General features: G+C 45.3%; 1 protein-coding gene across 2 annotated transcripts in view; it reads right to left on the reverse strand.

Moving 5' to 3' along the window:
- Positions 1-8401, reverse strand: part of AGAP1 (ArfGAP with GTPase domain, ankyrin repeat and PH domain 1) — a 316234-nt gene extending 307833 nt beyond the window's left edge. For both annotated transcript variants that reach the window (XM_034065690.1, XM_034065689.1), the window contains exon 1: positions 8231-8401. In XM_034065690.1, coding sequence (XP_033921581.1) covers positions 8231-8393 — 163 coding nt within the window. In that variant the 5' untranslated portion in view covers positions 8394-8401. The remainder of the gene's footprint in view (positions 1-8230) is intronic.
- Positions 8402-25495: the final 17094 nt, after the last annotated feature.

Consider the following 25495-nt stretch of genomic DNA (forward strand, 5'->3'; position numbering starts at 1 on the left):
TCTAAAGCAAGCTTTCTAACTAGTCACAGATCCCTGGTAGCCCAAACCCATCTGAATCAGACAGCATTGGAGCCTTACTTCCAACATCAGTCACAAGATCCTTGCAGCATTTTTAACCTTATCGTAACTGCAGAAGTACAAGTTAATGGCAAACAACTTGGCATCCAAAGCTCTGTCCAGAAGACTAAGAAATAGTCGGGAAGCTTTTCCACACAGACTGAAGTGTTCCTGATTTCATCAAATCCTGTTTAAAGCTTAACCGAATCGCTCCAAGAGCATTTCAGAGCCCTGTACCCACAAAATGGAGAGCTGAATACTGCACTTGAACTGTATCTTCTCACTGCCTTTGAACACTAAAACAGGTTCAGCAACAAGGTTCAACACCAATAACTTCAAACCCCAAAACTTAACCACCACTTCACCATGGGACTCCCTGTGTCTCTCTCCATAGAGGGATGACTTCCATGAAACTATATTTATGTCCTAATGGTACACAATTACAGAAGTCTTTAAATCAAATAGCAGCATCTCACAACTGGTCCATAGCTAGCACTGTCTTTGCTCAATTATTTCATGTTACTGTGAGAATGTAAGTGAGAATATAAGAGAAGAATAGGCACAGATTTCCCTCAGTGTAGGTGACATACAGCACAAGCAGTGCTGGAAGGCAGTCAAGGAGAAAACCTAGTATTGCAGAAGACAAATCTCTTATTCTTACAGATGTTCAGATTATTGAAACCATTTAATTCAGTACCTTCCCAGAATAGAGAACTTCATCCACTGTGGTTACTAAGGAATCATTTTAGGTTTCTTCCCCATAAATGATGTAAAGCTCTGTGTGTGTGTGTGTGAGTCAAAGAATACCCTGAAAAACCAACCTCTGCAAAAGCAAATGTTTCCATCTGTCAGCAAAAAGTCACACAGTTGAAATGCAACTGACTTCTCCATCTCAGCTACTATGACTCTGGGAGCTTACGCTACCCCTGCTTCAAAGATGTGCCGAAAATACCAGCACTGCCATTTACCTTGCTTACTGGTAAGGACAAAACCAATTCCTGCTTGTTCTGCAGTAAAGAACAAGGTATCCCTCAGTTTGGGCTGAAGCTTTTCAACTACTTAGCACTATTAGTGGCTTTAAACTTCAAGAGGGGGGATTTAGATTAAACATTAGGCAAAAAAATCTTCACTGTGAGGGTGGTGACTGACAAAAAGAGCCTTTGTTTGGGGAGCTGGAGTGAGTTAAAAAAGAACCACCTTTTTTTCTGTGCTTGAACTTTTTGAGGTTTTTGCTTTTAAGAAAGAATGATGCAAAGAGCTGGGCTTGTTCAGCCTGGACAAGAGAAGGCTCCTGAAAGGGAGACCTTAGAGCAGCTCCAGTGCCTAAAGGGGCTGCAGGAAACCTGAAGAGGGACTTGGGACAAGGGCCTGTAGGGACAGGCCAAGGGGAATGGCTTGAACCTGCCAGAACAGGGGAGACTGAGCTGAGCTCTTAGGCAGAAGCTGTTCCCTGTGAGGGTGCTGAGGCGCTGGCACAGGGTGCCCAGAGAAGCTGTGGCTGCCCCATCCCTGGCAGTGTTCAAGGCCAGGTTGGACACAGGGGCTTGGAGCACCCTGCTCCAGTGGAAGGTGCCCCTGCCTGTGTCAGGGGGTCAGAACTGGATGAGCTTTAGGGTCTCTTCCAACCCAAACCAGTCTGGGATGCTATTCTGTGATTCCCAACCTCCATCATTTACCAAAGAAATATAGTGTGTTTTGGGTTGGGTTTTTTATTTCACTTCTAACCATACCATAGTCAAACACGTACAAGTGCACCCCTTAACTATTAACAATTAATAACATACATCATGTTCCCACATCAGTTTTCACTACATGATCCAAGAGCCAAACAACCTGAACTTAAGCTATGGGTACTTTCAGAGCTGGGTACCAGTATTTTTCATGGGGTGTAAACACACTCCACTTGAGCACCTACGTCACCTTTAAAACATGCAATTGCCATTCTGTACTTCACTAAGCACAATGCGGAACATAAACAAAGCAATCCATGTCACAAGGTATGGTGCCTCTCCCAAAGTGCTTGAGATCAGCCAAAGCAAAGCACATGTGCAACCTGCTGCCTTGCTGAGTGCCCCATCTTCTTAGGGAGTAAGACTCATTTGCCAGTTTAAATAGAATTAAAAGCACTGATCTGTATACACAGCAGCATGAACTCTCGGTTCAGCATTACTGCATGCTGCTTTAAACTAATCCCCCAAAGCAAACGGTGGGAGAAGCCTGGCACGCTCCTGAAAAGCCTCAAGCCTCACAACACATTTGTTCCATCATCAGTTAACCCCCAGCACGTCTCCTTCTTTGCACAAGGGAAAAAGTTAACCTCAGCAATTAATAGTTTAAGGCTTTTCTCTGGATTTATAACTTGCGTGCCACTCGCTCAAAGCATCTGATATATAAGCATAGAGCTTTTGCTGAGTGAGAATAGTGACAAAGCATGGAACTCGCAGCCAGAAAGCACAGGCATTTCAATGTGGATTAAGCCATGCCAGTAACTTCAGTCACAGCTATCAAACCTAACTTTGCAGCTAAAGTTAGGGACAAGCATTTGGATTTTCACTTGCACAAGTTGATTACCTTCCTCATTAAAAAAGAAAGGTCTCTCCATCTTGATACTAGCCACCAAAACTACAGGGTAGGTACTGCATTACATCAATTTGTCCACACTGAAAGGTCACAAACAGCAAGATAGAATGCTACCTTTTAGCTAGGTTAACACACAACTTGGTCCACAGTCGGGTATCACAACCAGCAGAGAAAGGCATTAAGTGACTTGTTCCAAACATACTGCACTGGCTCTGCCCAAGTCAATGCTTTCCATGTATATGCATGCTCAGTACTTACCCAGATGCATTTATGCACTGGGTAGAGATAATGGGTTCAGATTCCCTACCTCTGAATCACACAGACTGAATCCCCCAGCAAACAAACACAAAAGCGCATTCCCGGCATGCTCTGCTGTTGCCTTCTTTCCCAGGAATCTGAAACAAGATGGCTCTCTGGAGAACCAGCTTTAGCCTTTCGAATTTCACAGCTTGATCCAAATTACACAGGTGATAGCACAATGATAACAATAGCTTCAACAAGGTGATTGCTATTATGGTGATTGCTATTAAGGTGATTGCAATGAAAGCCTTATGCAATACCTGGGGGGGTTTCCAGCTTTGGTCATTTAGCCCTAAACATCTGAACTATAACATAATCTTTTTGATGTATGGAAACAATATAACATATTCCCAAAGAAATCCCCTCCCTAAGAGCTTGGCTTATTTACTTGCATGGAGGTCCCCAGCTGCTGGATCAAAGTCTGCTTCAACAGAACAGCTAAGGAAAGGGGGTGACTGGTATTCAAATAGCTTTCAGAGTGATCCCATCCAATCCAAACCATCCTAGGATTTCCAAGTTGTGGCTCTGATACAACTTTATGCCAACTCTTGTATTACAATCAGCTTCTGCTCCTTGTCATGAGCTCTGTGTACATCTGCAGGAAGGCTCATGTTATTAAGAGGCAGCTACTATGCAGCAATGATTCACTCTTACGTTATCACTAAGGTGGCAAGTTAAAGCAAAGCTCCATGTTTTCAACTAATAATGATATTCTTTCCACATTAGGAAGCCAAAGAAGGTTGCTCATTGATGTGCCTGTCATTTTTCTATCATCAAGCAGGAGAGAACAAGTACATTAAGCAGGAAAAAGGGCTGTGGTCTTATATTTCACAACAGAGAGCAATGCTCTTGGAGGATATACATTTTTCAACTCAGTTGTCTCATACACTTCAGCAGCAACACAAGTGTTAACATATTACCTCAACTCCAAAATCGAGTATAACTTCTCCTATAAGACAATCCCAGGATAGCACTGAACCCCCAACATACTCAACACCAGCATTTAAGGAGCTGCAAAGTTAAAGGGCTCCAAGAAAAGAATGGCCATAAGAGGTAATAACACCAACGTGGAGTCCCACATCAGGTAACACAGATGCCTCTAATGCATCAGATGTTTTTAAAAGTGACTGAAGGAGAAGACAAAGCAAGGTTTATACCTCCTACCATTCCCTCCCACCCACTGTTGCCTGGTGCAGGAGCATCTTTGCACTGTCCTGGACATGTCATTTCCAAGCATACAGGTCTCATATTTGCTCTAAAACCTTGATCACTTCTGGAGCCATCATTGCAAAACTCAAAGCAGCATTCACAATGTACTTTGCAATTTAACATTAAAAATAGAATAGGAATGACAAAATGAGCTGGAGGACAGCAATTCATAACTGAGCAATGGCTGGTATGGCATCTGTAAGAATTAAAGCACAAAATCCCCTTTGATTAATACATAAAATCAGCTCTCCTGTTCAGGGTGGAAAGACACACTGAAGCCTGTGTCTTTAGTATCTTTGCTTTACTAGTGGAGGATTCCAGTTATCTCCCAGTTAGGAAAACGTGCTCCAACCCCGCAGTGAAGCAGAACATGTTTTGATGAGCTTGCTAAGTGTAAAATGATAGCAAACTATTTCAGATGCTCCACACTTGCTGCATTAGCATCTGTTCAGAGTAAGTACATTGGCAAAAGTGTCTTTATATGATAGTAGCCAAGACAACATCAACACTGGTGAATTGTTTAAAATCCTTTTCTGTAGCATCAGAAATTAAGTTTTTCGCTCTCTTTCCTTGGGTTTGCATCATTTGGAACATTTTATAACAATATAATACCAGTCTCAGTCTGGATGACTGAAACTGGAGCTGATGTATTCAGTGCTACCTACCCTTACATATCTAAATGCACACCTTCAGATCATCATACCTTGAAACCTCCACATGCCTCCAGCATTTTAAAGACCAAATTCACCTTCTCTTCATCCCATTCCTAGGCACACTATATTCTTGATATAAAAACTGCTAAATACTGATCAAGTTCTGATGCATCTACCCACCAAACTGAGCATGAACTACAGAACACATGAAGACAGGTTTTACTACAGTAAACAGTCTAAATAATAGTATCTAAAACTGTTTGGCTACTTAGTGAGTTTCATATCAAAACAAAATGGAAATACGCTCTTAAGCTATTGACTTTGCAAGTCTGTGTAACAGAACCTCAACATACCCAGTTCTCCAGTGAGATAAAACTAATGAACTAATCCCACAGAGAGCTGTTTTATCCAGTATCACACCTAACTTAGAATGATATAAGGAAAAAAAACTCTGTGCAAAAAGACATTGCCATGTCAATTGAAGACCCAAATCAGGAGCATTAGCACTTGCTCTCTTAGGTTTAGGTACAACTCATGGACTTGAATATCAAAGCCTGCTGCTGCTGCTGAAAGGCCAGTTCTGATTTCACATTATTTCAGCAGTCCAGCAAGTATGTCCAAACATGCTTATAATCAACTCAAAACCTAGAGTTCACATCGCCAATAAAATCCCAAGTGTTGGCAATCATCACAGAATGGTTAATGTGAGAAGGGACCTTAAGTTCATAGTTTCAACCCCCTGCCATGGGCAGGGACACCTTCCACCAGAGCAGCTTGCTCCAAGCTCTATCCAACACTAGAACACTGGCCAGGAATTTGGGAAGACAGTGCCATCCCATATGGAAACCAAAAGTCTGAGACCAAGCAACAGTATACAGGGATGCTGGGGAGGGACTATTCATTAGGGACTGTAGTGATAGGACAATGGGTAACGGGTTGAAACTTAAACAGGGGAAGTTTAGATTGGATATAAGGAAGAAATTCTTTACTGTTAGGGTGGTGAGGCACTGGAATGGGTTGCCCAGGGAGGTTGTGAATGCTCCATCCCTGGCAGTGTTCAAGGCCAGGTTGGATGAAGCCTTGGGCAATATGGTTTAGTGTGAGGTGTTCCTGCCCATGGCAGGGGGGTTGGAACTGGATGTCTTAAGGTCCTTTCCAACCCTAACTATACTATGATTCTATTTCCACTGAAATGAGTTTCAAATTGCTTCAGATTCCAGCTACCATCTCCTCCAGAGCTGCCAAGCCTCTCTGGAGCAGAAAGGTATTATTTAAGCTGTTCAAGGAGCACCTGTAGCTTAAAGCAGCCTGAACTAACGAGACTTGATTAACGGATAACAGCTGTCCTTCTGCTGAAGGAACTACTTCAACAGAAAGTTACTTAATGTTTTCTCATGCCTGCCCCATGCCAACCTGCACAGCTCCATGCTGTCAGTGAAAAAGCTGAGCACCTTGAACTCAGAAGGTTCTGTGGTTTGGGGAGCATCATTACAACACTAAACTCTTTGCAGCAGAACTGGAATCAAACAGCCACAGAGATAACTGTTCCCAAGTTCTTACTCCATGCCACAAGGCATCATCACACAGCTTTACAAGCTGGAATCACTGAGGAACAGATAAAGGAAGATGTTGGGGTTATTTTAACTACATGCAATGTTTAACATTTAAGAGGTGAAGAGCCCTCAGAACAGACAAGACTTCAAATACACACATTTCCTAGATAAAACTTCCCCATGAATCACATCCACTGGTTTCATGACTCAGTGTCCAATCTAAGCAAATTGCCTGCACAAATTTTACTCTGCTTTGGGAACACATTTGCAGGCTGCTATTTTGGTTTTCAAGTCTCTGTGACTGACAAATGAACTGAGCTTCTCTTCGGTAACACAAATCATTAATACATGTAAAGAGTAACACAAGTCACATGCTGTGAAGATAACATGCGGTACTTCACATCCTCCTTCAACCTCAGCTTTGCTGCATCACTGTATCCCAAGCATCTAATTCAAGAAACGCATTTGTACTACAGAAATATGTATTATTTACCACCTAAAAAAAAGAAGTTCCCCGAAGGCATCATCTATCCCACAAAAACCCAAAACACAAGGCAAGAAAGTGACTGTGGTACCTGTGCCACGTCCTTCCAGCAACACAAAGGAACACATTTCTATCTCTTTGGTGAAAGAAGACAGCATAAATGACTCTCAGGAGGGAACAACCCCGACTCCAGGAAGCTAAAACCACGCACCACAACTTCAACAGTGACTAACACAACAGGGAATATGCACACACTCAGTCGGGTGCAGAGACTGAGCTGGGGAGCATGTTCTTTAATAAGTGACAGGCACTGCCAGCCTCAGTGACTCACTATGCAAGACACTAAAGGGGGGTGTTTGCCTCCTCCCCCCTAAAACGTTAACATTATGTCTATTACGCCTGTGTCTGTATATTAAACATTATGCCTATCTATTCAAGCCGCACGGCTGCAGGGCCAGACCAACAACAGTCTTTCAAACAACAACCCCAAGAGCAGCTTTTCCATCGGGACTTTTTTATCGCACATAGTTTAAGGACAAGCAGGCCATCAACACAAGATGTTTTTAAGTAGCTCTGTGTTTCAGCTGCTGTACATCACACTCTGCTGGCCTGAACCCCTTCCGAAAGAGTGGCAGGCTATTTCAGTAGCTAAAGCACACAATGCAAAGCTTATGGAGTTCTCGCACAAAACAACTCAACAATTTCTTCTTAAAATACACGTTCTTGGCCAATTCCGTCCATTCTCTTGAACTCCAGAGAGAGTTAAGAAAAATACCTCCAGACTTCCCAATCCTGACTATTTTTCCTCTTATTTTGCACATCCTAAGCAGTTCGCGAGTCTCCGTAGTGCTCCTTCGGGGACAGACGCACGTAAATCCAAGCTCAGAAGACTTATCTCCATCTTGCCTCCAAAGCTGTTCTCACGCCGCTGCGCAGGCACAGCACCGCTCTGTACCCAGCTGCACACCCTGCGTACCCGCCGCTAAACCGCAACTCGCACTTTACACGTCTTTAAATCACAAACAACACCGAAGAAAACATCATTTCCCCCCACCCCTCTGCAGGCAAAGCGAGCATCGTCCTTTCCCCACCGCCGCTCAGTCCCAGCAGGACCGCAGGCAAGTAGCAAAACAACTTCTCCCCGCAGCGCCGTGCTCTCAACACATTCACCTCTCGCTCGGCTGCGGAGGAAAACCCGCACCGAGGAGCCGTGCTGGGCATGGGGACCGATGGGGACCAGGCCAAGAGACCCTTTTACCACCCGATAAAGCCTGGACTGGGGAGGCGGCTGCTCCCAGCAAGCCAGCACTGTACTGCGTGCAGGGCCGTGGCATGGAGGGGATCCCCCCACCGCCTCTGTCCCGCTCCCCGCCGCACCGGAGCCGCCGTCTCACCTTCGATGGCGATGACATGCTCGCGGATCTGGTTCTGCAGCACCGGCTCCTCCACCCGCTCCAGCAGCTCGTAGATGGAGTAGATGTTGGGATGCACCGACTCGAAGCGCTGGATCTCGGCCCGGATGGCTGCCGAGTTAGCCAGCTGCTGCTGGTAGTTCATGGCGCGGCCGCTCCCCTCCGCGCACCGCGACCCCCGCGTAGGCCGGCGGGCGGCGGCGCGGCGGGGGTGGAGGGGAGCGCCCCAGCAGCCTCACTCGCTCCCCGGACCCCCCGCCCGGAGCCGGCAGCAGCCCTCGGCCTCACCGCTCGCAAGCGGAGCCTCCGCTGCCCACCCGCTGTCACTTCACGGCAGCGCCGGGGCAGCGCGACCCGGCCGGCCCCGGCCCCATGGAGCCGCTGAGCTCCCGGCCGGCCCCCGCCGCTTCAACTCCACAGCGCCCGCTCCACACCGCCCCCCCCCCCCCCGCACCGGCAGCCAATGGGCGGCCCCGCCTCGGCCTCACGCACACCCCCCCCCCCCCGGTGGACCGTGCGTCGCTCTCGTGCTGTACGTCCCGCACGCGGCGCCGCTCTCCGCGGGACAACCCCCGCCCCGCCCGCAGCCTGCGCGCGACCGGACACCTCCCCCCCCTCCCCAGCGTCCGTCTCCGCTCCCCGCTGCACGCTCTTACGCAGGCCACGCCCCCCCGGTTACGTCACCGCGCAGGCCGCCGGCCACGCCACGCCCCGCTCGCCGGCCGCGTGTCCGCCGCACGGCACTCTGGGAAATGTAGTCTTGGGGTAGGAGGCTGCGGGCACGCGCTTGGATACCGTATGGGGTGCGCGCTTTCGCCGTGCGATGGCGGCGGCGCGCCCGGGGGCTCCCATGGCTCCCCTCTGCCTCAGTGGCTGTTCCATGGGTATCCCCGTGTGCCCAGCAGTGCACGGCATGTGGAGGAAGACCCCCGGTATGGGACGAGGCCGTGGTGCGGAACCCGTCGGGGAAGGCCCTCAGCGCGGAGCCGGGCATGGCTCGGTGGGTCCCCGCACCTCTGAAGGCTTGGAAGTGATCCGGCTACGAGGTTTGTGCATAAAGAGCCGTGGAAGGGGTGCCCCTGGAGTGGGGTTGGGGTGTCTCCCCTGTGGACACATCCAAACCCGCCTGCACACATTCCCTTATTAGCTGCACTGCTTGGTCCTGGTTGGACTGGAGCATCTCCAGAGGTCCCTTCCAGCCCTAGTGATGCTGGGAAAAGGCTCTATCTGTATTGCTTGCAATAGCTGTGGTAGTGCTCACAAGTCACTGACCTGTGCAAGTTGTATCTGCTCTTTGTAATACATCACTGAGCGTGTAAAGTGCTGCCTTGCCCTTCCAGCTTTGGCACGACTCCAGCCACAGACCCAGCAGCAGTAAAAACAGCAGTGTTCTCAGTCGAAAAACCTGGAATAAACAGAAATATCTCATTTACTCCATGCAAATTGTGGTCTAATGAAGCATCACTGTCATTAAGTTTTATTAAGGGTATCATCTACAAGCCAGCTATGGGCAGAGTTGGGCATTCACCTTGATGAATCCATTTTAGCATCAGCGTTTTATGGATTCAAACTCCAAGGGTGTAATGTGGAGCAAAGTTCAACACAGAAAACAGTTCAGCACAAGGGACAAAGCAGTTGATGTCATCTACCTGGACTTGTGTGAAGTGTTCGTCACTGCCACTCAATACATCTGCATTATTCCTGACGTGAGCAGTTGGGACCAATTTATGCCATACACATGGTGACTTGTATCTGATAGATACTCCCTGTAACACTTAGGCATTAAGCTTCTTGATGCTATGGTTCACACCAGGAAATAAACTGTAGCAGTGGCAGAGGAAGCTGTGATCCCAGATTGAGGTTCTGGATACTACTGAGTGTGTTACTGGAAGAATAGATGTGCCTATTGGCAGCAAATAGCTTTCGCCCTCACATGAATATGAAATGAGCTGTGTATGTCAGCAGTGAGAACTGGGATGGGGCCGAGGGATCACTGGAGCCTGACTTCTCTGGCTGGGTCAGTGCCTCTGAATTCATACAATCACAGTTTTCAGTTACCAAGGGGAGCTTATTTTTCCCTAGGTAATCACTTACTGCAAATTTCCCCATTCCAGTCATCAGTTCGGGAAGTCTTTGCTTCAAGCTGAGGGACTAAAGGTTTCTCAGTGCTTCATGCTGTTCTACTGCAGGAGAACAGCTCATTTTCTTCTTCAAGCTCTTCTGCTCACTGGAACAGTTGAGGGCAAGAGGACAAATATGGTCATAGATATCTGTGTAAGAAAGTGAGAAGAATATAGTCCCTGCTTCCACTAGGGAGTGTCACTCAGGTGTTAGTGCTGATAAAAACCTGTGAACCTTAAGAGGAGTTTTACTTTCATTTACCTTAAGCTGCTTGGATAAGCTAATGGTATGTGGAAAGCTACTGCTTGAAAGCTGTAATTCTCTCCTTTTCCTCCCTCTATTCTGAGCCGGAGCAGAAGCTTTTCCTTCCAGAAAATACCAAACTGAACAGCAGAGCAAAGAATTAGGCAATAGCCTCTGTTGTATGTGGGGCTGATTGTTTCCACTGTTGCTGTACATTTTGTATTCTTCCAGCTCTACAATTTGTGGCAGGCTCAGATGTAGAAAACAAGTCCCAGAGTAGTCTAAACTGTAGATGAATGCGACTACTGCACACAAATAGTTGAAGCATTAAAACCCTGTGTTAATATAAAGCCTTTTTATAGTATTCTGAGCCATAGACCTTTTGTGAAGCTTTTGCTACCATGATTTTCTACTACATAATAGCTTTCATGTAAAATTAGAGCAAAATGTAATCTATTGTTGCAGCTTACATAGATTTTCTGTGTAACAGGCTGGTAACAGTAAGTATTTGCAAGTGCTTATAGCTGAAATTAGCCTGAAACACTGCTGGTGATGCAGAGTGATGCTGGATACATCTCTCCGCTATTAAACTCTGTTCTAGAGAGTCTGGCATCTGAAGCACTCCATCAGCATTTAATGTGAATTGCTAAAGAGGATGACCTTGGCACTACTGCTGTGAGCATCAATTCAGATTCAGGTTTGGGGGTTTCTTTGGTGTGAGACATGGCTAACTTGGGCACTTCACAGCTTTTCTGGACTGCTGTTGATGAAGGTGAGCTGACCACTGGAATTGGTGCTTGTCTCTGAGGCTGGGGAAGTCATGAAGCTTAGACAGTTTTAGGTATCAGCTAAAACTGAAGCTCAGACAATCGGGTATAGAATGGTTGATGGGCTTTAAGTAAAGTGTGCAGGCTGGTCCTGGCCCCAGGGTAGGTCAGCCTTTTGGCACTGATTTTCCTTTCTGAGGGTGAAAGCTTCCCACTGCACTGTGCTCCCATGCACTTGGTCTTTTACTAAAGTCTATAACAAAGTTGCATCTGTGGTGGCTCCTACTCCTCCTCCCCATCTGCCAAATCCACTCATTGCCATGATTCCAAAAAGTAAATTGAACGGTTTCATTCTGATTTCAGTACCTTATTCCTTGAAGGTATTCAGGAACTGGAAAGCAGCCCTAAGTCAGCATGGCAAATGGCTCTACCTCCTAACAGATGACTAACCATAATCCTCTTCATGCTGTTCCCAGTCTGTCCACCATGGTCTAACTCTGCAAAAGGTACAGGAAATAATTTTGAGGATATGCAGTTGATGAACTTGGACTTCAGGCATATGGACAATTGATTTTTGCTTTTGGAACTGCGTCAATAAAAACAAGCAACAGGGTTTAACCTTAATGGACATATGATTATAGAAAAACCCCATGGAGAAGTTACAGGCAGAGTTCACAATCCATTAAGCTGACAGTTGAGAACAGATCTTGGAAATGGAGAACTCTCGTGGAATTTCATTTACACACTTACTGTGACCTGCATCTAATGTCTTTTTCTGACATGGTGGAACAGGTTTTCTGACTGTTGAAATGGGAATTAGGCAGGACTAGCTGGTAGTTACTAAACCAGTAGCTGGAATGTTGATTGGGAAAAAGAGCTGAAGCTTCCTATCCTGATCTGTGCCAGGATGTAATGTAAATACACTCAGCTATCACAGCCAGCTAGACACAGGGGCTCGTTTGTAGACCTAGCAGAAAGAGGATTAACTGAGAAAACTGAGAACATAAGGACTCCTGCACCATCCGAGAGGAGTTATAAGAGTAGCTAACAGTTGTGAGCAACATCTCATTGACTTGGACTGTATCAGTGTCCGTTCACGATCTTGAACCCTGCTTGTTCATGTGATTATTGTTGGTACAAGCAGTGTTTTGTTTTAGTGTGCAGGGTGTGTCTGGAAAAATACGGGACATAGAGTGTGAGAGATGCATCTTTGTGCCTAATAATACTGCCATTGCTGTAAAGACTGAAATGAAAGCCATGTGGAAAACAGATATGGAAACATCAACTTTCCCTGAATGATCTTTGTCATACTCTGCAGTGGAATGTCAGTATGAAAACTTAAATAGGTTAAGCATCCTCTGGTAACAAATTGGGATGAAATTCCCTTATTTTACTGGTTAAAGATGTGGGTCAGTCAGTTACTATTACAGTGATTAGATTGCTCAAGAGGCTTTGAAACAAATGTAACTAATGAATTAACCTCATTCACAGAGTGTGAAATCTGTTCTAGGAGAGCTGCCAGCTAGCTCAAACAATACTAATTATGGAGTAGCAACAACAAGCATTTGTCAGAGCTGTAGCTCGCTCCTCACTGTTCCTGTCCTAACTGGGAGAATGCTGTTCTGTACCAAATCCGCTTGGGAAAAAAGAGGTGGGCTGGCAAAAGCAACCTGCATTTCTGAGCAAATCCCTTATGAGGTTAAATTATCCTGCTGTAAGGGTCTTTTACTATGAAATGAACTGCATACTAGCATTCTGCTGCAGAGCAATGAGCTAACATATGTTCACCCCATGGGGAAAGGTGTCCTAGAGCCACCTCTTGATTCTAGTTTTTCACTAACCTGAAATGTTAAAAGGAACCATCACTTCAACTGCTCAAGTTTTGGCTCCTTCTTAATCTAAGCTTTACTGTCAAACCATTTACAATATCTAAAGGTTTGCAGCACTGTTATCTTCATGAAACTGAAGACATTGCTCAGATCTGGAGGCTGTGCTGTAGCTTTGCTTAGACTGATAACGGCTCTGCTCTAGTTTTAAAGCAGGGACTTCAGATGTTTACAGTGAAAATAAATGGCTTCTTCAGGTGAAGAAAGATGATTTTAAGTCCTAAACTTAGTTTCATTTCAGCAAAGACAGGCTGAAACAGTTGTGCTTTTTCAGCCTGGAGAAGAGAGGGTTCAGGGGGAACCTCGGGACAGTCTTCTAATACCTAAAGGGAGCCTACAAAAAGCTGGAGAGGGGCTTTGGACAAGGGCCTGTAAGGACAGGACAAGGGGGTGAGCTTTAATATCCATTGAATATCCGTTTTATTGTATTCTTAAAGGTCTCTTTCAGCCCAAACCCTTGTAGGATTTTCTGATTCTAAGGCTTGAATCATGTGCAATAAAAGCCCCTGTTCAACTGCAGGTGATGTCATCTGGGTACCCTGGGTCAGGGCTCAGCTAACATCCTGAATTTTATACCATGCTGAATCCAGTGACAGCTTCATATGCCAGTTCCAAGATACTCAGCACTTTATTGAGCTCTTATCATGGCTAAATATGATTACATGAGAGCGTCTCTAAGCTTGTTGCTGTTCTCACTTTACTGACAGAGAATCAATATTTGATTCACCGCATAATTCCGTGTTAGGCCTGGATCTCCCTTCAGCTGTTGTGTGCTGCCAGGGCTTTAAGGGTTATGGAAAATTGTAGGCTCAATTGTTGCCTTTGAACTTTCAGACACGTGCTGTTGGTTTAATGCAGGAACAGCACAGGAGAGCTCACTGTAGTTGAAATTGATCTGTTAGAACAATTACCTTAATTTTTGATAACATGTATAATACTATAACATTTAGTGATAGGGAATGAAGAAACAGGATGAGAAGGGCTACTAGAATAAGGGTCTGGAGCATCTCTCATGAGGAAAGGCTGAGGGAGCTGGGCCTGTTCAGCCTAGGGATGTACCTGTTGCTGAAATACTAAGCATGATCCATTACGGGAGGTCTAAAGAGCAGTATGGATCTTCCTGTTGTGAAGGAGGCATTGATCTGCCCTTGTTCTTCCCTTTCCCCCCCAGAATAGGATTCACAGACTTTGTGCTGCCACAAAAGTTCCCTTTGGTCTGAAGGCAAGGCAGAACATGTGGAGTACAGCCCTGCTGCTTGTCACAAACAGGTCTGGCCAGGTACCAAAGCCACTGGTTCCACTGATGGTGTTTATTTGTGTATGTATTTGACATCAGTGTAACTTGAAATTGCCTTTCTTTGGAGCTTGCCTTTCAAAATCAGTGATATTTACCTGTCATAGTAACTCCAGCCCTTCAGCTTTCCCGTGGGAGCAATTCCCCCATGGGATGACTTGCAAGCTGTAGCAGCACAGTCAGCCCCTCATCCCCAGCGGACAGTATTCCTGAACACTGCTCTGGCTCAGAAGAGGGTTCCCAAAGGTCTGTCATCTAGGTCATTGTTGCCACAGAAGCTGATGGGATTTACTGTGTGTCTGTGTGCTGCTTAACAGCACACTGAGTAACAACTCACAGGTTTGTCATGACAGAGACAGGGCTCCCAGAGCCTGTGTGTGCTGCAGTACAGGCTATGGAAGGATCCCAGGAAGAATTCCCTGGAAAGGGTCTGGTGCTCACTGCCTGTATGCATTACCTTGCATGCCCCCTTTCTGTAGCTGTAGCTTTCTCATAAAGATGTTACAAAATCCCACGGGCTGTTTGTGTAGAGACAAGGAACAGCTTCTGGCACATCTCCACCTTCACTTTTTGCTTATGATTTGACCAGGTTTGTCTGACCTAGTTCTGTTCATAAACTGGGCTTAATGGTAGAGTCCTGGAAACGTTCCCAGCTGCAAAAGCCAGGCTATTCCCTCTGCAGTAATTAATTGTAGTTCAAAAGCCCTTCACCAGGCATGTGTCAGAACATTAACATAAAACCCCCATGTTCTCTGGGCTTCTAAGCTTCGAACAAGCTTCTTATGGTGGCAGGACTCATATTCAATATCACAAGGGCACCATGGGACCCTGCTCATCAATTGCTTGCTGCGAAGTACACATTGATCTGGAAAAGCTCTTTCCTGTGTACCCATTACACAGCTGTTATCACTGAATAAAATAAAGCTTTGGGTTGTTTTTCTGAAGCTGGGTGGGATTTTTCTTTCCAGTGTAACTTTCCATGAGTTTCAAAACAGATTTTAGGAAGCAGGTAGAGTCAATTGAAACTTAATACCCCATAATAAATGGAATACCATGAGGCTCCTGAAGAGTGCTGAGCAGCTATTACAGACAGGGAGAGCTGTTAGCACTGACCCTCTAACAGGGAGGCAACTTTTGGTTGAACTAAGGGTGCCTCAGTTCATAAACATTAGATCTAAATCATGTAAAGGACATGGCAAAGAAGTGTCTTGTTTTCTATGTAGGGTTAGCCTCCAGAAATGCTTCGGAATTGCCCAAATCTCATGCTACCTTCCACGTGCATGGATTTACTAGGTCAGTAAGTTAAAACTACACAAGGGACCTCATGTCCGAGATGTCCTAAATTTACCCAGCTCTTGCAGTTGTGCTGGCTGTTAGGAATCTGCAGTCTGCCACTCAAAGTGTTGTGTCTGATCCCCCTTAATAGTTGAACTCTTGTCTCAATATGCCTTTTAGTACACACATCTTTAACAGAGAGAGCAGGAGGCTACCCTATAACCTATTGATTTATAAAAAGCAAGAGGTTTGAATTCCCCTGGAACAAATAGTCATGTACTTAAATTCACTGGCTGTGAATTGTAAAGGAATCTCCTTCTGGCATTGCAGTTCCTATGATGGCTCCTTTGAGATTTCCTGGACCTGACCCGTGTCACCCGCACTTGCTTCCAGCTTACTGAGAAGTAATGGAGCTAATGCCATGAGCTAGTACAGACTTGGAACTGGGAGCTACTGGGACCTGCTCTGGTGGGGAAGGGGTTTCTGCAGTGTTGCAGTTCAGGGAGAGCAGGTTGCTCCCAGTCAAGGTGTATATTTGATGCCGCTGAAGACCACCTCCAGCAAAGGCCAGAAATCCTATGTAAGGAGTGCTTCCTCACATGGATGGAAATGACTGCATTAGAAGTAGGATAATTCATATCCCTTCTGCAAAGCTAATTGCTAATTTCTTTTATGTCTACTTCTAGCCTCTAGCAGCATTATTTGCTGCTCACTAGGTCATGTGCAGCCACTGAAACAAACTGGAGGAGGAGATTTTAAAGCCAAATGTTGCCAAAAATTAATGCAGCTTCTTGGCTGAAGTCTGAGCCCTCGCCCCACAGCCTTCCATTGTAGAGTGCTCAGAAGCACCAGAAATGGGTCCTTCAGAGAGAAGCCCTGTGTAAAAGGGAGCTGTCTCACTGCTAGTAGGAAGGCAAATAATACAGATGATCTTGTTTTTGTGCTTAGGAGGGGAACAAATATATTGTGCTTGGGTTGTATTGCATGTTAAAGTGAGATAAACTTACTGGAAGTGAAGAGGAACAGAAGACTTAAGAAATGAATGGGATGAGGGCCTTAAGGAGCTGTTAGCAATTGAAAATACACTAAAGGGAAGCTTCCAAAAGCTGGACATTGCTCATAGCCACTGTTCAACTTGCACAATAAACAGCTATACGGTGATGTCAGGACTCAGATGTATGGGCTCAGATGTATTTTGTCTGTTGGAAAACATTTCCTCTGCTTTGTAGAGGCTGCTTAGATCCCTTCTGCTGCCCTTGTTTGCAAAGCTTGATGCCTGCAGAGGGAAGGGCTGGTCTCCTTTGCCAGCATCTGAAGTTGACACTGTGTTAAAAAGGGAGGTCAAGTGTGGTTCAGCAGCTTTCAAAAGAGGTCCTGGGTATTTCAAGCACAACACTTTATTTAACGCCAGAAGACTGAATTGTGGCACCCTTCAAAGATGTTGTTACTTTTAGGATGGCTCCAGTGGCACAATCACTTCCCTGAAAGTATTCCTAAGGCAGCACTGTTCCTAAGTCTGCAGCGTGGAACGCTTTGCTTTCAAAGCAGCATACAAAGCTGAAACATCTCAAAGCTTAGCCTCATCTTTGCCTACAGTTTCAGCTTGTGTCACTGCTTTGAAATGCAAGATAAAATATAGACTTAGGTCTCCTTGAACTCAAGTGGTATGAAGAAACTACAGACATGATGGACCTGCATTTTGCAGGCAGGGGGGTAGGATGCAGGCACAGCTCTGCCCTTTGCCCTTAGCTCAGTACAGAATGCAACAGAGTGCTGTTGACCCAGATCTCAAGGGACAAAAACCAGGGAGTTTTGGCACTAGTTTTCGGAATAGCAGGAGGTATGAAGTAAGACAAAAGTATGGAATGGATTCTTTTCAGTCATGTGGGCTCTCATAAGTACACCTGCCTCGATATCCTTGGGCGCTATGTTGCATCTTGATGACTGCAGAATCCTCAGTGTTCCTGACAAGGCTGCAAAGTCTTGGCTGAATCAGAAAGGCTTAAAGTGAAATCAGCCATCATGAAATGTAATAAAGCAAGAGAAAAACTGCTGCAATGGTCTCCAATAGCAGCACTTTAAGTGCTTTGAGAACTATAACACAATTTGTGCTTTGGTCTATTCACTGCTTGATTTGAAAGTGTTGTGGACCTTTAGCCCCTGAGCAATTTGGAGGCACACATAGACCTGTGGTGTTAAGCTCTATGTAACCTGGGATAGAGTACTCTCAAAGCTGAGATAAACTATTGCAGCAGTGGTTCTGTTTCTTAGCCTGGGGATGGTATAAATGGGATAGAAAACTCATTCTTCATACAGCTGACAAACACATGTGCACATCTGCTGGAGCTATGCATGCTATGTAGACCTGAAATCACCGTTGCCTTGCAGAACATGAAATCTGGATGGGAAATGTTATCTACCGAGAAATACTTGGCAGAAATCTCAAAAGCTAATTTCAGCTCTATACATTGTTCTTTAAGGGAAATAAGAGGTTTAAGTGGAAGCTAATGCTTTAGTTTGAAGAACTTTTCATCATGGCTCTCGTGCCTAAATCGTAGAATGGTTTGTGTTGGAAGGGACCTTAAAGCTCATCCAGTTCCAACCCCTGCCACAGGCAGGGACACCTTCCACTGAAGAAGGATGCTCCAAGCCCCTGTGTCCAACCTGGCCTTGAACACTGCCAGGGATGGGGCAGCCACAGCTTCTCTGGGCACCCTGTGCCAGCGCCTCAGCACCCTCACAGGGAACAGCTTCTGCCTAAGAGCTCATCTCAGTCTCCCCTGTTCTGGCAGGTTAAAGCTATTCCCCTTGGCCTGTCCCTACAGGCCCTTGTCCCAAGCCCCTCTCCAGGTTTCCTGTAGCCCCTTTAGGCACTGGAGCTGCTCTAAGGTGTCCCCGTAAGGAACCTTCTCTTCTCCAGGTGATGAGTAAATGAACTTGCAGGTTCAGTTAAGACTGCACTCCAAGGATGTACTACTCCTGCCCATAAACTTGGTTGTCTGATACTAATTTGAATAATGTCTGTGGATGGAAAGAGTTGATTTGATGGCCTAAGCCCCCACCTCTGGGTGACTGGGGTCAGAATTCTAGCTGGGGTGGGTGCATGGTAAGGATCAGTTGTAAAGCTCAGGGGCAAATCCTCACACTGGGTTTGGGTTACTGCTCTAGGAGCCAGGTTAGTCACCAAGGATCACTCTAAGGTATCTAGGTCTGATAGATAGAAAACCTGAAGAGCACAGCTTCAGTAGTGATTACAGCTGCATGCCAGTTCTGCATTCTTGGAGTCCGAGTGAAGGACCTAGTCTTTTCTCTAGGGTTGTGGCTGGGATCCAGTGAATGTTACAGTACTCATAGGAGCCTGTTCTTTCTTGAGAGCATAATGTCAAGCAGAAATCATAATGTGGTTACTCTGCATCTTAAACCCTGTGAAAATAATACCAAGAAGAAGTGTGCTTCTGAGTGAGGGAACAGCTGGGAAGGACAGAGGCAAGTGAGGCAACTCCATACCCAAAACAGCATTACAGCATGCAAAGAAATACAAGGAAGTGAAGAGTCACTTCGCAGAAAGCTTTCCCTCTGTAACAGCCAGTTCATTTACTGTGGCAAGAGTGAGCAGTCTCAGGGTGACTTGGAGCTTTCCCTGGCACAGTAACCAAAACAAAGATGTAATAGAGTTGCTGGGTGCTCTAAACAGTCTGCACAGAAACCTTGCAAAGGGATGTTTCATTGCGTAGTGGTAGGGACACTCACCACTGCATCTGATGTTAGAAGCAAAACCAGAATCAATGTGAAGTGTAGTATTTAGTGGGAAATAAGGCAGTTAAATACAAGAATTGATCACCTTTGTCTTAATAGCTTTGTGACAGGGCCAGTAAGAGGCAGTCAGTAACACTCTTCCTGCAGGAGATTCCAGGGGCTGTGCTGTGACCACCTTCTGATTGAGACTCTACCTGCTCTGGAGAGACAATCGAAATGGTTCAGTGTTCAGGTGTTTCTGGGAAGCGTTCAGAGCAGAACAGACATGAAAGCTATGTAATAGATGGGTCAGTTTGTGGCCTGGCTTGCATGAACTTCCAGCATTGCAGTGATTATGAATGTTGTACTGCACCAGGAAAGGAGTTTGGCTTCTTGTGGCCACTGGCACTGGGCTAGCATTTGCCTTTGGAAGGTGAGTTGTCTTCTTTTGTTAGACTGTTGGCTGACAGCAAGTTTTTTCTGTGTAAATAAAGGAATCCAAAACCACTCATGAAGTGTTTCAGAATTTAATAAAGAGACGAATTCAAGGTGTCTTTTGGCTGGAAGTGCATCTGTCTTGTTGCTGAACTGTAGAGGTTGCAGGGATAGACAGATTAAATATCATTAATCATACCTGATCTACATTGAAGTATGTAGCAAAAGGGTGGGCAACGTAAGGAATGAAACAAGCTTGGGGTCTTTCCCAAGTAGGGGATGCAACAGACTTGCATCCTTTCACCTCAGTCTTCTGGCACAGATTATCTGGAAGCAGTTTATCAAATGCTTGCTTGGGTATGTACAATGGGCTCAATATTCAATCTGTATGGCACATGGGTGTTATAAATCAGCAGCCCTTGAAAGAAGAAGATGAACTGTATAGATGCTGAAAGTGCTCTAAGCTTCTTTCAGCTGCTTTGAAGTACCTGTGTAACAGCAATAGAAACAGGTATTGTCACAAAGAAAATCATCACAGCAATGGCCAAATATGGTTTCATAATCAGTGTATATAAAAGAAGGTGCCAAAGAGGTGCAAGGTGGGGGAATAAATCATTATGCACATGGTTGAGCAGGACTCTTTAGCCTCAAAAGGTTAATTCTTCAAGAAGAGGTTACTGATCATTTGGCAACTGAGGTTAACAGAGATATTGTAGGGGTTTGTGACTAATGTTAGTGTTGAAGTCATGGTCATCTTTTAGTTCTGCTTTTATCCATGATGCAATAGAAGTGATAGAGTTATGAGTTTGTCATAGATCTCAGACTTTACCTGAAAATTCATGATGATTTGGCATAATGCATATGATGGAAGTGCAGCTTTTGTGTCTTGCCAGCCTCTTTCCATCACTTCAATCTGCTTTTTGAAGTAAGAAGACACTGGAGTTGATATGTGAGCTGATATGATCAGTGCCAGCGTACTAGTTTCTAGTCAGCAGGCTGCCTTCTAAAGGGTCCTGCTGGTGATGCTCACTTCAGCATTTGTCTGATTGGAATAAACCATTAACATGTGTTAAAAGCTGCCTTAATCAGCTCTAGACAAGCTAATGATGAACTCTGGGCAAGCAAATCCTTATGTCTGTGAGTTAGACTTTAGACTTCAATGCTCTGAACTGAAAGAAAACATCCCAGCACTTGACATGAGCCTTTGCTCGGGGACAAACAGTTTCTTTTGTCTCATGTAAACTGCTTGCAGGTATCTAGTGTACAATATCCTTGCAAAGATAAAAAAGGAAACAAGGTAAGTGGAGAAGCTATTTAAGAGTTCCATGTCCTTACGTGCTTCCTTATGGGTACACCTTCTTGCAAGAAAGTCTGTTGTGAGGACACGATTTTAAGCCTGAAAACAGTAGATTTGGAGACTACTGACACTTTGCCAGAGAAAGTTTTCTCTAAACATAGCCTAAACTTAGTGAAGGTTCTTGCTGGTTTAACCCAGGCACTACATTTCATCTGCTTAGCACTGCCAGCACTACTGCTACAGCCCACTTGTGTATTTCCTGCAAAGCAACTGGAGAAAGCACATTTTGGGGCAGAAATGACAAGGTGCAATTGGTTCATATTGGCACGAATGAACTGGCTGATGAGATAAGAACTTAGACTATTCATAATCAATCTCCTTTTCATCTTACTGATGCCCTATGGTAGAGCTGTCAAGGCTCTGACAATATTAATTGTCCTCCGTGGCTTTGAGCAGCCCAACCTAGGGCTTGAAGTTCTTGCCTGTGAAAGCTTTATGGCATACATAAACCAAGAGGCTAGCATGGTTAATTTTCAGTGTTTTCAGCAAAGAGCTTACTGATATCAATGAAGTTTGTCACCATATTATTTCATAGAATCATAGAATGGTTTGGGTTGGAAAGGACCTTAAGATCATCCAGCCCCAATCTCCTGCTATGGCAGGGACCCCTTCCACTAGAGCAGGGTGCTCCAAGCCCCTGTGTCCAACCTGGCCTTGAACACTGCCAGGGATGGGGCAGCTACAGCTTCTCTGGGCACCCTGTGCCAGCGCCTCAGCACCCTCACAGGGAACAGCTTCTGCCTAAGAGCTCATCTCAATCTCCCCTGTTCTGGCAGCTTAAAGCCATTCCCCTTGGCCTGTTCCTACAGTCCCTGATGAAAAGTCCCTCTCCAGCATCCTTGTAGTCCCCTTCAGACACTGGAAGCTGCTCTGAGGTCTCTACGCAGCTTTTCTTCTCCAGGCTGAACAGCCCTAATTTCCTCAGCTCATTTATTTGAGCTTGCTCAAAATCACTTGTTTGAGGCAGGGAAGTGAGGGCTGAGGTTGAACAATTGAACCATTAAAGCCGCATCCAAACTGCCTGGAGAGGAAGCCAGGAGAAGCAATTCAGTGTAGGCACCTGCTGTCTTTACCTGCTCTGAATGAACTGTCTTCATACAATTTGGCATTTGGTTAGTTCTATGGAAACACGAGCTCTGGCAACCAAGCACAAAAAGGGAATTGGATAGAACGTTATGCTGCTTTGCATAAATCCATAGGACAGGAAGCATTTGAATACTGCATCTCATGGCAGGAAGGAAAGAGCTCACAAGTTATAGATCTGCTTCTATGTTTTGTTTTAAGTTGGGTCTTTGTAAGTAAGATATTAACTGCAGAAGACTGTATCTGAGCTGAAGCTGGCTGTGGCTTGGGGACTCAAGGTGTGATTCTCTCTGTGTTCTTACCTAGGCAGCTCTTGTTAGCGGCACCAAAGTAGCTTGTTAGACTGTTAGACTGAACTAACCTTTCCTGTGATCTGGCAAGGTGGGGAGCTGTGCAGTGAGATGCTGCAGACCATTTCCAAGGGGTGAGAAGAGGATGCCTATTCCTCAGGCTTAAGCTGGGTGCTGATTAACTTGGATCAGTCAAGGAAATGAACAGCCATGCCTGTTTAACACTTGGCAACATGCAGCTTGCTGTTGCTATTTAGGAGCATGTACTGATTTCCTGAAAACAGAACTCTTAACTGCATCCAAAGAGAAAAGTAACCACCATCTAAAGCCCACACACTTGTTCTCTGATCAACTCATTCTGTCTGATGAAGCGTACAGTGACATTTGACTGACCTTGTCAGCTGGAGGGGTGAATGGATGAAAGAAATGAGCTTTCAGTCTCTGACTGAACATGTTTCATGTTCTGGGCAGGAGGTCCGTGTGATTCATCCTTCCCATTTACTGGGTGGCCTGGTATTTGAAGTGAAAACTGTCCTCTGGTGAATGAGATGGAATGTTTCTTGGTCCTTGAATCTACTACAGGTGCCTTTCCAAACTGATAGCTTGTTTCTGTGAAGCTGCCACACTTCATCATGTCTCTCTAAATGTCATTTAATATGATTCTTTTGGTTTGGCCCTAAAACCCAAGGATTCCCTTGTACCACGAGGCCAGTAGCTGACTGCGTTCCTTACCGTGCCATGGGCCACTGCAGCTTCAAGGAGCACTGTTTAGATTATGGAGTTGCTTCTAGAAGACACCCTCACTTGCTCCTTATCTAAGCAACACTGCTCTGAGTGTGGAAAAGGATGTGTGTCTTCTGTGCTTAACCAAACAGTGCATCTCTTTTAATAGATCGCCTGGTACCAGGCTTGAAGAAGGCAACAGTCAGCACAGGTCTAATGCTGTCTACAGCAAACTCTGAGAAGAAATGCTCATACTACCTCCCTGTAAGCATGCCTCAGCTGCATAACCTGCTTAAAAGGCCCCTGAGGAAAGAGTGTGCTGTGCATGAAGATCTCTATAGGAGCTGAATTAGAATAATAGAGACATAGAAAGTTCATAGAATCCCAGACTGGTTTGTGTTGAGAGGGATCTTAAAGCTCATCCAGTTCCAACCGCTGCCACAGGATCTCATCTAAATCTCCTCTCTTTCAGCTTAAAGCCATTCCCCTTGCCCTGTCACTAAAAAGTCCCTCTCCCGATTTCTTGTAGGCTCCCTTTAGGTATTGGAAGACTGTTACAAGGTCTCCCCTTAAGGAGCCTTCTCGTGTCCAGGCTGAATCAGCCCAGCTCTCTCAGCATGGCTGCAGAGCAGAACTGCTCCAGAGCTCTGTTAGATGGTGTCCTTCTGATTAGATGATGTCCTTCAAGAAACATAACTGCTTGTTCTCAAGTCTCTTTAAGACCTGGGCCTGTAGTTCCTAATTACCTTGTGCTTCTTGCCTGGGACAACTGAATAATTATGATCTGAGCTGGATAAATGTATGCAGCAAAGCGATGATCTTAAATGCGATCAGCCACCCATTGCTCTGACAGGAAGTATGATAATGTAATAACAGAGCCCTGCAAGAGAACAGCATGAATGTGAGAATGCTGTGGAATGTGTGCTGAAGTTTGCTTAGGAATTAATCACGTTAGCTTTGCTTGGAAGGTGCTGGAACTCCTCCATGCTCCAGCTGAAGCTTGAAGTGATTTCTAGATGGGTAATGCGTGAAGCGGGCAGAAACCTAATCAGTAATTGATAGATCTGGTTGCATGTCCCTGTCACCACACTGTCTCTGATAGGCAGACCAGATTGAGCCACTGAGCCCTTCATGCAGCTTCTAAGTAGCTTTAGCTGTACTCTAGTGATATTAGAGGGTTCATTATGCTAACAGTTCTGAAAGTTGAACCCACAGAGTGAGAAAGTAGCACGCTAATAGAATTTATCCAGCACCTTGGGCATTATTGGCTTGCATAGGAAGGCTAAATGCAAAAGGGAGATGGAGGATTACTGTCTAGACAGCTAGGCAAATGCCAGCTTAATTTTTCAAGACACTGACTGCAAGATGTTTTAACACTTCATCCTTTATCATGGGTGCAGTCTGCCCACATGGTCCGATAGTTACTGATCCTATAGCCAAGAGACTTGAAGGTTTGTCAAGGTTGTATTGCTTGGAAAAGTGAAAGGATTATGTTTCAAAGCTGATGAACGAAATAGAGAGGTGGCTGAGGTTGTGAAACTAGTATAACAGCAGTGAAATGCTTGAACAGCTTGAACTGAATGACAGCTGTAGGTCCAGCTCTCCTTATAGTAATGTAAGTGTTCTTGGACTTGAAACTGAGAAGCAAAACAGAAGGAGAGTTGAGAAAAAATGTACTACTCAAGATGAAGGTATACACACACGACATTTGAAATGAGAGCATAGAGAAACATGGGTATATTCCCATAGCTGTGCAACTGACTGGCTCACCCTTCTTCCTCCCAGCTCTGCTGTTGATGTCAATCTTCTCCAATCTGGTGCATGAGGAAGTGTTTTTTAGGTGTGAGAGCAAACACCAGACTCCACCAATATGTTTCTCTGCTCCCTGTGTCTGTTGCTTTGATGCCCTGCTGCAGCTAGCAAAGGCAGCTGTCCTATTCAAGTCTCACTTTCTGCCTCTGACAGACTGCTCCAAGCCAGGATTGGAGTATGTGAAATTCAAAAGGTGATTGCCAGGAAAACCTTTCCAGAACAAAAC

Source organism: Melopsittacus undulatus, chromosome 8, assembly GCF_012275295.1.
Source record: "Melopsittacus undulatus isolate bMelUnd1 chromosome 8, bMelUnd1.mat.Z, whole genome shotgun sequence".
Lineage (NCBI taxonomy): Eukaryota > Metazoa > Chordata > Aves > Psittaciformes > Psittaculidae > Melopsittacus > Melopsittacus undulatus.